Source organism: Dictyostelium discoideum (genome assembly GCF_000004695.1).
Source record: "Dictyostelium discoideum AX4 chromosome 5 chromosome, whole genome shotgun sequence".
Classification (NCBI taxonomy): Eukaryota; Evosea; class Eumycetozoa; order Dictyosteliales; family Dictyosteliaceae; genus Dictyostelium; species Dictyostelium discoideum.
The window spans coordinates 3,004,031-3,016,755 of NC_007091.3; the positions used below are offsets into that span (position 1 = coordinate 3,004,031).

At 20.4% G+C, this 12,725-nt stretch overlaps 4 protein-coding genes across 4 annotated transcripts in view; all 4 read right to left on the reverse strand.

The window, feature by feature from the left end:
• The window catches only part of comA (actin binding protein), a gene marked incomplete at both ends in the record, with an annotated part of 757 nt that extends 284 nt beyond the window's left edge, over window positions 1–473 (reverse strand). Inside the window, 2 exons of the mRNA XM_631029.1 lie at window positions 1–304; window positions 395–473. The exon at window positions 1–304 is cut by the window's left edge and continues 32 nt beyond it. Of these exons, the coding sequence (XP_636121.1) occupies window positions 1–304; window positions 395–473 (383 nt within the window). The remainder of the gene's footprint in view (window positions 305–394) is intronic.
• A 605-nt stretch (window positions 474–1,078) lies between these two features.
• On the reverse strand, window positions 1,079–4,045 carry pikE (phosphatidylinositol 3-kinase; the record flags this gene model as incomplete). Its single annotated transcript, XM_631030.1, has 5 exons — window positions 1,079–2,908; window positions 3,012–3,363; window positions 3,562–3,663; window positions 3,758–3,856; window positions 3,978–4,045. 5 exons carry the CDS (start codon window positions 4,043–4,045, stop codon window positions 1,079–1,081), a joined length of 2,451 nt encoding a protein of 816 aa, XP_636122.1.
• A 519-nt stretch (window positions 4,046–4,564) lies between these two features.
• Window positions 4,565–7,843, reverse strand: DDB_G0289635 (hypothetical protein; the record flags this gene model as incomplete). Its single annotated transcript, XM_631031.1, has 1 exon — window positions 4,565–7,843. The coding sequence occupies one exon, from the start codon at window positions 7,841–7,843 to the stop codon at window positions 4,565–4,567; it is 3,279 nt and encodes a 1,092-aa protein (XP_636123.1).
• Window positions 7,844–9,001: 1,158 nt separating this feature from the next.
• DDB_G0289603 (hypothetical protein) lies at window positions 9,002–12,604 on the reverse strand (the record flags this gene model as incomplete). Its single annotated transcript, XM_631032.1, has 1 exon — window positions 9,002–12,604. The coding sequence occupies one exon, from the start codon at window positions 12,602–12,604 to the stop codon at window positions 9,002–9,004; it is 3,603 nt and encodes a 1,200-aa protein (XP_636124.1).
• Window positions 12,605–12,725: the final 121 nt, after the last annotated feature.

Genomic DNA, 12,725 nt, shown 5'->3' on the forward strand with positions numbered 1-12,725 from the left:
TGGTCTCTAGTGCAAGGCTTTGATGAGTATAAGATTTGCTTATATTTATCATAAACAACAATTTGACCACTTGATCTTAATTTCATTGAATAGTGACCTCTAACTCCATGACCCATAGTTCCTGAAGCCCATATTGCAGAATTTCTTGAATCATAAATTACAAGATTTCCATCTTCTTGCATGGAAAGTCTGTATGGACCATGTCCCTTACCACATGAAGCTGAAGACCATAAACAATATTCATCAGATTGGCTTTTAAGACTACCAATATATAATACTAAATTACCATCATTTTGCATAATAACTAATTCATTTAGAGAAAAAAAAAAAAAAAAAAAAATTAATATTTTTTTTTTTCTTTATTAAAAAAAATTATTATTCAATATATATTTACGTTTATATTTTCTGCATTTTGATTCTAAAGTAGATCTAGAGGTTGAATGTAAGTGTTCACCTTGTCTTAATAATTCCATTATATGTTTTTTCTATTGAGTATATTTAATAAAAAAAATGAAAAAAAAAAAAAAAAATTTCTTTGATTTGATTGAAAAAAAAAAACAAAAAAAAAAAAAAAAAACAAAAAAAAAAAAAAAAAAAAAAATATAAGTAAGTTCTGACCTAGATATTTTTTTTTTTGAAAAAATGGGAAAAATAATAAAAAAAAAAATTAAAAAAAAAATAATTTCAAAAAACCTTTTTCTCACCAAATCAAATATCTTTATCTATTTTTTTAAAAAAAAACGCAGAAAAATTTGAAAAAAAAAAAAAAACAGATAACAGGTTGTAAGGTTATTGTTATATTCTCTCCCTTGTTTATTTTATTAATTTTTGTTTAATTATACAGATGGGTCTTTTTTTTTTTTTTATTTTCCAAAAATAGATTTTATTTGAATTTAATTTTTAATTTTTAAAAAAGGTATGAATTTTTTTTTTTTTTTTAAAAAAAAGGTTATAATTAAAAATTAATTTGGGTAAAGGGATTTAAAGTTTATTTTTATTTTATTTTTTTTTTAAAATTTATTTATTTATCTTTTTTTTAATATTTTTTTTTTTTTTTTTTTTTTTTTTTTTTTTTTTTTTAAGCTTTCCAATATTGTAACCATTTATGAGCCATTTCAATGATTACAGGGAATAAAGCAGTAACAGAATCATTTAGTAATTGCAATAAAGAGTTTGAAGCTTCTTGATCAGTGAGTTCTAATTGTAATTTCTCTTGAACCTTTAAGATACTCTTTTCCTTATCATCAGAAATTGAAGGTATTGAAGCATCAACCATGAGAGCGAAAAGATTGAGTATTAAATGAGAAGATTTACGGAGGATATTATAAGCTTCGCAACAGAGTTGTTTGAATTTTTCATAGTGTTTACTATTTTCACCACCCATACCCAAGACCATTTCCTTGCAAAGTTTCATTGGTGGTGGTAATATCTTTGGATCTTTACCAAGAATGTAACCGAAATCGATATGGAATAATTTACCATTTGGAGTTAATAAAAGATTATCTAAATGTCTATCACCAATACCAAGAATATAGGTGATTACACAATAACCAGCACAACTCTTTACAAAGGTATCCATAACCTCTGGTGCGATACCATAGGGTGAATCAGCGTCAGGATTATGAGTTTTAAAGAATTTCAATATGTCACCATCGTATTTACTTAGTACTGAAGCCATCGCCTCTGATGGATTCACCATTTCAACGATACCATCCTCTTCAGCGGTTGCCAAAACTTTATAAGGTGTTAATTTTAGATCTAAATTCTCCTTTTTTAATAATCTATCCATTAGTGAAATCAATTGAATGATTAATTGATCTTGACGTAAATCATCTCCAGTTTTAAAGATAACACCATACTCTTCACCCTTGGTCGTACGTAACTTTAGACCCAATGGTGATTTAGCACTCTTGTAAATATTTGATTTCTCTGGTACGATACCAATGATCTCTATATCTGGATTCACAGGTAACCTAATTGGTTGAAAATCTGATAAATCTTTATATTCACCTTCAGCCAACATTATTCTAAGTTTTTCAATTTTCTTCTCTCTTGTGATATTCATTGCTTTCAATTCCACCGATAGCAATGATAATCTTGAGATGAATTTATTCTGAGCATTAACTCTTTGAGCATCTGTATGATCCAATTGACGAAAGTACAACTCTTGTAATGTTTTATAATGTGAACAGAATATACTACTCTTCAATACCGAATCCACTGTTAAATACCAATAGAAATGACTACCCAATATGAAATTCTTATTTGATCTCTCAAATAGGAATGAAATTAATGGTGAATCCGATGGATTGCCATCAAATTGTTCATACTTTGTAGCTTGCACCAATTGGAGTAAATAATATAACAACTCTTCGTCATCTGCTTTCTTTAGAATTTCAACAGCATATCTTCTAACCATTATAGTATTCTTATGGGTGAATGCCGATGACAACAATTCCAACGAATCTGCAATATCTATTGGATCCCATTTTGGCATTATTGAAAGTGCTTCATTCTTTTGATGTGATTCACTCCATTCTACACATCTTAGGAATTTAGTTAACGCCTTTTTATTATTAGTTAAATAATATCTAAATCTCCAAATTAACAAAGCCTCCTTACTCGTTACCTTGGTATTTGGTGGTTGTTTCAATATATCGGTTAAACCTTTCAATTCAGTTGAATTTGGTTTCAAATCTTTATGATCATATAAATTCAATCTATGATACTTTTGCTCTGATGGATGTTCATCCATCTCTATATCATTAATCAATACTAATGATTTCTTTTGTGTTTGTGATAATGGTATATATAATGGACAGTTTTGTTGTTTAAATAAAATTGGTAATTCAAATTCTGGTAATTCAATTGTTAAATAAATTTGATTTTTATTTAATGATTCTGATGCCTAAAAAAATAAAATAAAATAAAATAAATAAATAAGTATATGTATGTATATATATATATGATTAATTATTATTATTATTATTTTTAATATTAAAAAAACAAACTCTTGAAAGTCTTTCAATTTCATTTAATGAAAATTTATCTAACCATTGACAATGATTTATTAATTTTCTATCATATTTCTTTTTTAATTTCTCTAAACGATATTGTTCATCTTTTCCTTGAATTTGTCCAGGTGTAGTAGTTTCTTTTTCACCATCACCTTCTCTATCTTGCCAAATTAATAATTTATGTTTACCTTTTCTTTCAATCTTATTCATTCCAAATATATTAAATGATGTACCACCTATTGGTACTTTTTTCATTGGTGAATATATATCCCATATCGTTATAACTATCATTGTATCAAATGGTAAATCTTGATGTTTTAATGGAAATATAATAGTTTCATCCCATCTATTATTATTATTATTATTATTATTATTATTATTATTATTATTATTATTATTATTATTATTATTATTATTATTATTATTATTATTATTATTATTATTATTATTATTATTATTATTATTATTATTATTATTATTATTATTTATTATTATTATTAGTATTATTAATGTTATTGAATAAAATAAAATAATAAATACTTACTTATTTGAAACTGAAAATGGATTATATGATGTATGTTCTGATGTACTTAATTGTTTACCATCTGAATATAAAGTACATGTTATATATAAATCGATTGTTGTACTTTATAAAATGTTAGATTATTGGTACAGTTTTGTAAAGTGGATTTTTTTTTTTTTTTTTTTTTTTTTTTTTAACATTAAAAATTAAAACCTACTCTCTATAAAGGGATGAATATTTTAAATATTTTTTTTCAATCCATTTATCTACAGTTTCTGGGGCATTCTCTTTATTCCTTTTCCCTTCTAAAGTACATCTAAAACATTATTGTTATTATTATTATTTTTTTATTTTTTAATAAAGCGATTGGTGTTAGTGGGGGGGTTGGAAAAACTTTTTTTTTTTTTTTTTTTTTTTTTTTTTAAGATTGTTATTACAATTTAATTTTATATTTTATTGGAATATCCCTACTATAATAAAACTTAAAGTCTTTTGAAACTTTCATTCTTTTTTTTTTTTTTATCCCAATATATATAATATCCCAATATAGATAATATCCAATAATAACCTTTGAAAATTAAAATTTTTTTTTTTTTTTTTATTTTTTATTTTTATTTTTTTATTTTTTTTTTTTTTTTATTTTTTATTTTTTTCAAAATATTTTTTTTTATTTTTTATTTTTTTTTTTTATTTTAGTGTTTTACCTCATTCGGTAGATAACAGAAATTTATCTAACACTTTTTATTAGAAATGGAGAGTGGAAGATAAAAAAAATAATAAAAAAAAAAAATCAAAAATATTAGTTCTAGCTTTTTTTATATAAATATTAATTTTAGGTGTTGAATCATTAATCAAACGTTATTGTTAAATGTTTAAAAATAAATGTTAATTTTGATCATAAAAAAAAAAAAAAAAAAATTAATTAAATTATTTTTGTTTAAGGGGTTATTATTATTTTTTATTTTTTAATTATCAAAGTAATTGTATTATATATAAAATCTATTTTTTTTTTTTTTAGACTTCGTTAGCACTTTTTTAAAATATTGGATTTTGAAATTAGGTCAAACCAAGAATATGAAATTTCATCATCACCTTGAGAATGATTATTTACAATATGATTAATTCTATCTAAATGATTAAATATATACAGAGGTAGTGGATTATCATTTTCTTTTTTAACCAATATATTTAAATAATTAATAATTGAATGATAGGAACAAAATTCACTAAATTTTTTAAATGATTCTTTATCCATTATTTTAAATGAAAATTCATAAACTTCTTCAGATAAATAATATACTCTACCATTAATAATTTCAATTGTTGTTTCATCACAACATTTCTTATTTTTATTATTATTATTATTTTTTTTATTTTTATTATTATTAGAATGATAAAAATCTAATTCATTTGGGAATGAACCAATTACTAATGTTGAATTATTTTCAAATAATAATGATTGAATATAATTTAATTCTTTGAAAAATAAATCTAATCTTTTAATTTCCAATAAAAATTTTAAATTATAATTTAATGAAAAACCAAGGAAATCATAATTAGTTGAAATGAATTCTTTATGATTAAATGATGGTGAATGAGATAGATGATGAATTAATTTCTCTAATATGTTATCAAATGATTGATTAAATATAAAATTAAATGTGAAAACATTCTCATTTAAATATTGTTTGATATCATATTTATTAGTTTTAAAATTACCTCTATCTATATTATAAATAATTTTATCATAATCTTGAAAATATTGAATTCCATTCTCAAATGTACCAATTAATGAATCTTCTAAATATGGATTTTCCATAACATATTTAATAAACACCATTGATCTCTTTGAAAGATAATATATAATATGAAATAGTGAATTTGGTATTTCAATTGACGATGTTACAATTAAATTATAAATTTTACAAATGATTTCTTTAGTTGTTTCTTTAATTTGTATTAATTTCTTAAAAAATGAATTAATTAAATTTTTTAAAGAGTTTAAATATTTAATTTTTTTATTTTCAATAGTATCATCAATTTCACCATCACCATCACTATCACTATAATTACCAGAATTAGTGTTGGCGTTATAATTGTCTTCAGTTTTTTGAATAATTTTAAAATGATTAATTAAAATTTCAATTATATTTATTAAATCATTTAAAGATTCTTCTGTACTTGTTGATCTATAAAATTCTATATCATCATTAAAATTATTAATGAAATAATTATCTAATTCTGAATTATTTGAGTAAACATAACCTTTTTCAATTAAATTATAATTATTTAAAATGAAATCAAGTGTTTTTGGTAAATAATTCTTAATCGAATAATTGAATAATTGAATAATATTGATTGATTTATCAAGTTTTTTAAAATTGAATGAAACTTTCGATAAATCAAAATTTGGATAATCAATTTCAATAATCAATTTCATTATTTCATTAATAAATTTAGATGGGAACTTTTTAATATTTTTAAATAAATATTTAACTAAATTATTTATATCTTGAGTGAAAGTTTCACCACCACTACTATTTTCAAATTTAATTTCTTGTTGATGTTTTTTTAAATTTGTTATTGTTGGAACTTGAAAATCAATAATATTTGTAATTATATAATCTAATGTTATTATATCACATTTTTCAATTGCTTTAATGAATGGATAAATAAAAATGATTGATTTTTCAATTTTATAATTTTCAAAAAATGAAAAATTAAAACAACAATCTTTTTTAGTTGATTCAAATTTACTATTTGCATAAATTGATAATTCTAAAGTTTCATAATTAAAAATTGATTTAATTTTATATTGTTCAACTTTTTTAATTATCTCTTGATAGGTACCTTTTAAATTTGAATTTAAAACAATAAAATCAATTGTTGATTTATCATTTGCCATTATTTCAAATTTACCATCCCAATTTAAAATTTTATTTAAAATTGGATTCCAACCATTTGGTATTGATTTAATAAACCTTTTTAAAGAAATTTCTGAAATTGATTTAACTAATTCATTAAATTCCTCTTCATTTCTAGAATTATTAATTAATTCACAAATAATTTTATCAAATTCTTTATTTATAAATATTAATTGTGATGTATATAAATTAATGAATTTATAAATTTTTTCCATTCCATAGTTATTATTATTATTATTATTATTATTATTTTTATTATTATTATTATTATTATTATTATTATTATTATTATTATTATTATGAATAGTTTTAATATCAGCCATTGGGAAATTTAAATTTTTATTCCAATTACTAAAATCTCTATTTGTTGATTTTGTTTTAAATTCTGTTAATAACCATTGAAATGTTGATATATTAAAAGTTGATAAACTAAATTGGTAAACTAATAGTCCATTTAATCCATTATCAATTATTTCACCATATTTTAAAAGATAGTTTTTATAAGCTAAAAAGTTTTTATGTTCGTTTAATAATTCTATTGAATAAAGTTTAAAAATTGTTTTAATTTTATCATTGGAAGTAGTATTTTCACATTGTAATATTTCTTTAAACTCTTTTGAATTTGAATTGGTTTCACCTGAAATTGTATAATAATAATTGATATTTAATAATTTAATTGATAATTCACTTGAATTTAAAGAAAGAATATCAATTAAATCAATCTTTGCAATTTTATCACTACTACTTCTAGTTAAACCTATTGGTTTAATTGAGTATGTTTTTTCATTATCTAATATTAATTTTATCATTTGTTCTTTATATTTTTCATTTGAGAATGCGAGTTTAATAGAATTGAATTTTATTTTATTTGAAATTTTTAAATTGGGTGAATTAATTAATAATTTTACAATTTCAAATGATGAATTTGATATTGCCCATTCCAAAGTTTTCTCTCCAATATTGAATGAATTTGAATTAATTAGTTTTTCAATTATTTCAATTTGTTGTTCTTTATTTTTTGAAATTATTAAAAATAAAAAATCAAAATCAATTATTGATTTAATTTCAATACTCTTTTTTTCAATTAATAATAATATTAATTCCTTTTTTAATTCTTTATCTTTAATTAAAAGTAAAAGAGATATTGAGTATTTTGAAATCTCTAAATTTTCATTTAATTTTAATTTATATTTCAATAGTTGATAATGTTTATTGACCAATATCCATTCTAATGAATTAACATCTTTAAATCTCTTTTTATTTTCTATATGAATTTGAGAGTATTCATTATATTCTTCCCATTCAATATTTTTTATATAATTTAATATTTTATAAAATAAAACTTTGTTACGTATAATCTTCCAAAATAATATTTCCATTTCGGTCAGTCAATTTAAAATAAAAATAAAAAAAAAAAAAAAATAATTTATAAAAAAAAATAAAAAAGTGATGGTTTTTTTTTTGTAAAAAAGACAAGAAAAAAAAAAGAAAATGTAAAAGTATTTTTTTTTTTTAATTTTTTTATTTTTATATTTATCAATTATCTTTATCTTTTTTTTTTTTTTTGGTTAACAGTTTTTTTTATTTATTTTTATTTGGGGATAACTGATTCAAATTATAGTATACTTTTTTTTTTTTTTTTTTTTTTACAATCACTCTCACCAAAACCACCACAACCACCACAACTACCACAACCACCAACAAATGTCGCTGCTTCCTTATCTCGCCAAGTGGCGCTTTATCTTATAGTTTCATTACAGTAACTCAATTCAATTTCATTAACTTTAATTGTCTTCTTGATTCAACCAAAACCGATAGAAGAACTGATATTCCTAAAGATAAATACAAAACAGTCAATACATAATCATATTGTATCAAGATGATCATCCCACCAGCACATTTTCAACAAGTTATTCGATCTCAAGATTCTCCATTTTCAACAAGTTATTCGATCTCACTACCGCATCTATTATTAATGCCAACCTTGGTTTCATTTCACCTTTGACTGTTGATAAACTTGCTTGGTTTGATCCATTTACCAACATCTCCCAACATTACCATGACAAATTTAGATTTACAAGGAAAACCAATCAACTGTTAAGGACTCAAATGGATTCCACCAATTTGTTAATGGTAACTATTGTATGAATGGAAATTATAGATTCGATAACAATCAAAACCAGCTCCAGTTACAAATCAATCCAAACAGAAATCAATAGACCAATCTTGTTTAGTTCACAATCTCCTATAATACTCGCCAAGATAACAAAGAAAATCACCAAGTCAAAATGATAAAAAATAAGTGATTTATCATTAGTTTTTATTATTAAATTTTAATAAAAACAATAACCGATCCGATAAAATTAAAAAATAACAAAAAACTAACAATAATAAAACTAATAAACATTATTTAAATTTAAAAAATGTTAATACATATAAAATTTTAATTTTAATTTTAATTTAATTTTTTTAATTTAATTTTTTTTTTTTTTTTTTTTTTTTTTTTTTTTTTTTTTTTTTTTTTTTTTTTTCTAAAATTACAAAAGCCAACTAATGAATCTAAAAGGATGGTGATTTTCTTTTGAGTTTAATTTTTGTGACAATTTTAATTTTAAAAATTGTATATTATCTTGATTTAAATAACCAAAATCATATAAATAATTTACAAAATTAAAATTAGAGGTTTTATATGCTTGATTTAATAATTCATCATCAATTTGAAAATAATAATGGTTTGGAAAATTGTTTAAAACTAATTCTCTTAAGGGAATATTAAACTTTCCAGATTTATTCAATTTTTCTAAAATTAAATCCATTAACTCACTATGATTATTATTACCAAAAAAAAAATTTGAATATTTAATTATTGTATTTTCGCTAATGTTTATATTAAAAACTTTATACCAAAAGTTTTTTAAATTATCATCATTTTGAGTATTAATTATTTGATTATTAATAATTTGATCGATTAGTTGTGAATGATCTAAAATTAAATCTAAAACACTTTTTGAAGATATTTCTGAATATTTAAAATTTTTAGTTTTACTTAAATAGTCTATAAATGAAAGATATGAATATGATTTTACAAATACAGAAAATGTATGAGTATCCATTAAAAACAATAAAGTTTTAAAAATAAATGGTGAAATAGGAAAATAAATAAAGTAACCATCATCTTTGATTAATTCATTATAAACATCCCTTTTAAAATAATTATTTTTTGTATTATTATTATTATTATTATTATTAATATCTTCTTGAATTTCATCTGGTATTTTTAAAAGTTTCGAGAAAGAAACTAATGGAACTGTTTTATCTTTTAATAGTTTTTGAATGTAATTTAATTCATTAAAAAATAAATCTACTCTTTTAATTTCTAAAAGGTATTCTAAATTATAATTAAAAGTTTTAAAAAGGTAATTGTTTTCATGAATTACCATTTTATCATTGAAATAAGGTAAATGTGATACTTCATGAATTAATCTTTCTAAAACTATTGAAAATGGAGGTGGTTGAGCAAATTCATTTAAACTATTACTATTATTACCAAAAATGAATTCCCAAGTAAAGATATTTGATTTTAAATATTTTCCAATATCATAACCATTATGATCATATATCTTTTCAGAATTATAATTTGGTATATTTTTTGATTTTAAAAGTTTTCCAATGAATGGTAATTTTATTAAGTATTGAATAAATTCTTGTGATTTTAATCCTAAATAATAAAAACTATGAAATAGAGAATGTTCTAAACTTATTGAATTATCTAATATTAATCTACGAATTTTTTCAACATCTTTAAATTTTACATCATCAATTTTAATTAAACATCTAAATAAACGGTTAATTAATTTTTCTAAAATCTGATTATCTTTTGATGTCGTTGTCGTTGTTGTTGTTGATGTTATTTTAAAGGATTTTATTAATGTTTCAATACATTCAATAACATGTTTTGGATTTTGACAAGTTGTTGGAACATAAACTTGATAATAATCATTATCATTCATTTCTCCAGTTTCATAATAATAATCTTCATATATATATGAAAGAATTGAATTATTTGTAAATAATGAATCTAAATCTAATTTTGATAATGATGGTAATAAAATCATTTGAAAATCATTTGAAAAACCATTCACTAGTTTAGTCATTAAAAGTGGTGATAATTCGTCAAATTTCTTTGAATATTGTTGAAATTGATCATTAAATTTAATTTTAATTTTATCACTATTAAATTTAAAATCAAATAAAAACTTTTCAAATGTTTTTTCATTAAATGCTTTATAACCACTGTCATTTAAATAATTTATTAATTTCTCTTGATTTTCAATTGTTGTGGTTTCATTTAAATTATTAAATGAATCTTTAAATTCTCTTTTATAGATTTTATAATAGCTATAATTTTCATCCGAATTTTGATTACTACTAAAAATCATATCATTTTCAAGTTTAAAACCCAATACATTTTCATCAATGAATTTTAATGTTTCAATATCATAATTATTAATTGCATTGATATAAGTTTGATGATATAATAAACATTTGTAGAAATAACTATCACCATTTAAACTCTTTGGATAATATAGTATTGATGATTTGTCTGAAAATGCATCAATTGCATATTGTATTAATTCTAAACTTTCAAATTGAAATAATTCTCTAGTTGTAAAACTTCTTAATTTCTCTTTTAATAGGAATCCATTACAATTCTCTAATATCCAATCAAACTTTTCTTTATTATTAATATAGATTTTTGAATAATTAAAACCCCAATTAGATAAATCAATTAAAACTTGATTCCAACATTTTGGATATAAACTAATTGGTATTGAATTGATTTTACTATTTGGTGAAATTGAATTATAAACTCTTTCATATTCTTCACTTGTTTTTGATGATAATAAAAGTTGTTTAATTTCTTGATCAACATCTATATTTCTAAATGCAAGACATTCACTTTGTTTTGTATAGTATTCAATAAATTCATATGTAGATTCAAGTTCTCTTTTAATATTATTTTTTTTATTATCTAATGATATACTTTCAATTATTAGTTTTACTGTTAAGAAATTAAATGATGCTTTTTTATCTTTATCTGATGTTACTGTTTTTGAGATTACCCATTTAAAAGTTTTTGGTTCAAAATTTAAAAAACTAAATTGAATTACAATCTCTAAATATTCAATATCTAAATCTTCAATTGGTTCAAAATATTTTAAAAGATAATTTTTATAATTATTTTTATCTTTTTTTACTAATATCTTAAAAACTTCTTTTATTTTATTTTCACTCTTATCATTTTTAATAATTTCTTTAATTTCATCATGATTTGAATTGTTGAAATAATTTAAATTTAATAATTGATTTATTATTTTTGAATCTTTTATAAATAGAAATTTATTTATATCTGGAATTTTTTTTATTGATTGAAAGTTATTAAAATCATTATTATTATCATTGTTGTTGTTGTTGTTGTTGTTGTTGTTATTATAAAATTTATTTAATAATAATCCAATAATTAATTCTTTATGATTATCATTATTATTATTACGAGTAAATGCTAAACTAATTGATCTATTCTTTAATTCTTCTGTTATTATTAAATTATGTGAATTTACTAAAATATCTACCATTTGATAAGAACAATTTAAAATTACCCACTCTAAAACTGATGGGAAAATTTTAATTGAAAATGGTTCATTTAATAAAATTTCTACAGCATCATAATTTTCAACTCTTTTTTTATTATTTAAATCTTCAATTTCTAATGCTATTGATAATAAATCGAATTGAAGTAATTCTAATTTCTTTTTTTCATATAATAAATTAAATATTTCTTTTATTTCATCTTCATTATTATTATTATTTAATCTGAATAATTTTTGAAATGAACTTTTTGATAGATCAATATATTCATTTGCTTTTAATTTACATATTAATAGTTGGTATTGTTTCATTTTTAACATCAATTCCATTGATGTTAAATGTTTGAATTTAATTTGACTACTTCTATTAATACCAACAACTTCAACCCTTTCTAATATTAATTTAAGTAAATATACATTATGTATAACTTTCCAAAATATTGGTTCATTATCGCTATTAAATTTTTTAACTTTATTACAATTGTTTATCATTTTCTTTAATGTTAAATGAAAAAAAAAAAAAAAAAAAAAAAAAAATTATAGTGTAATAAAAAAAAAAAAAAATATCTTTTGATCTTAAAAATTCAAAAAATAAAGAAAAAAATCAGAAAAT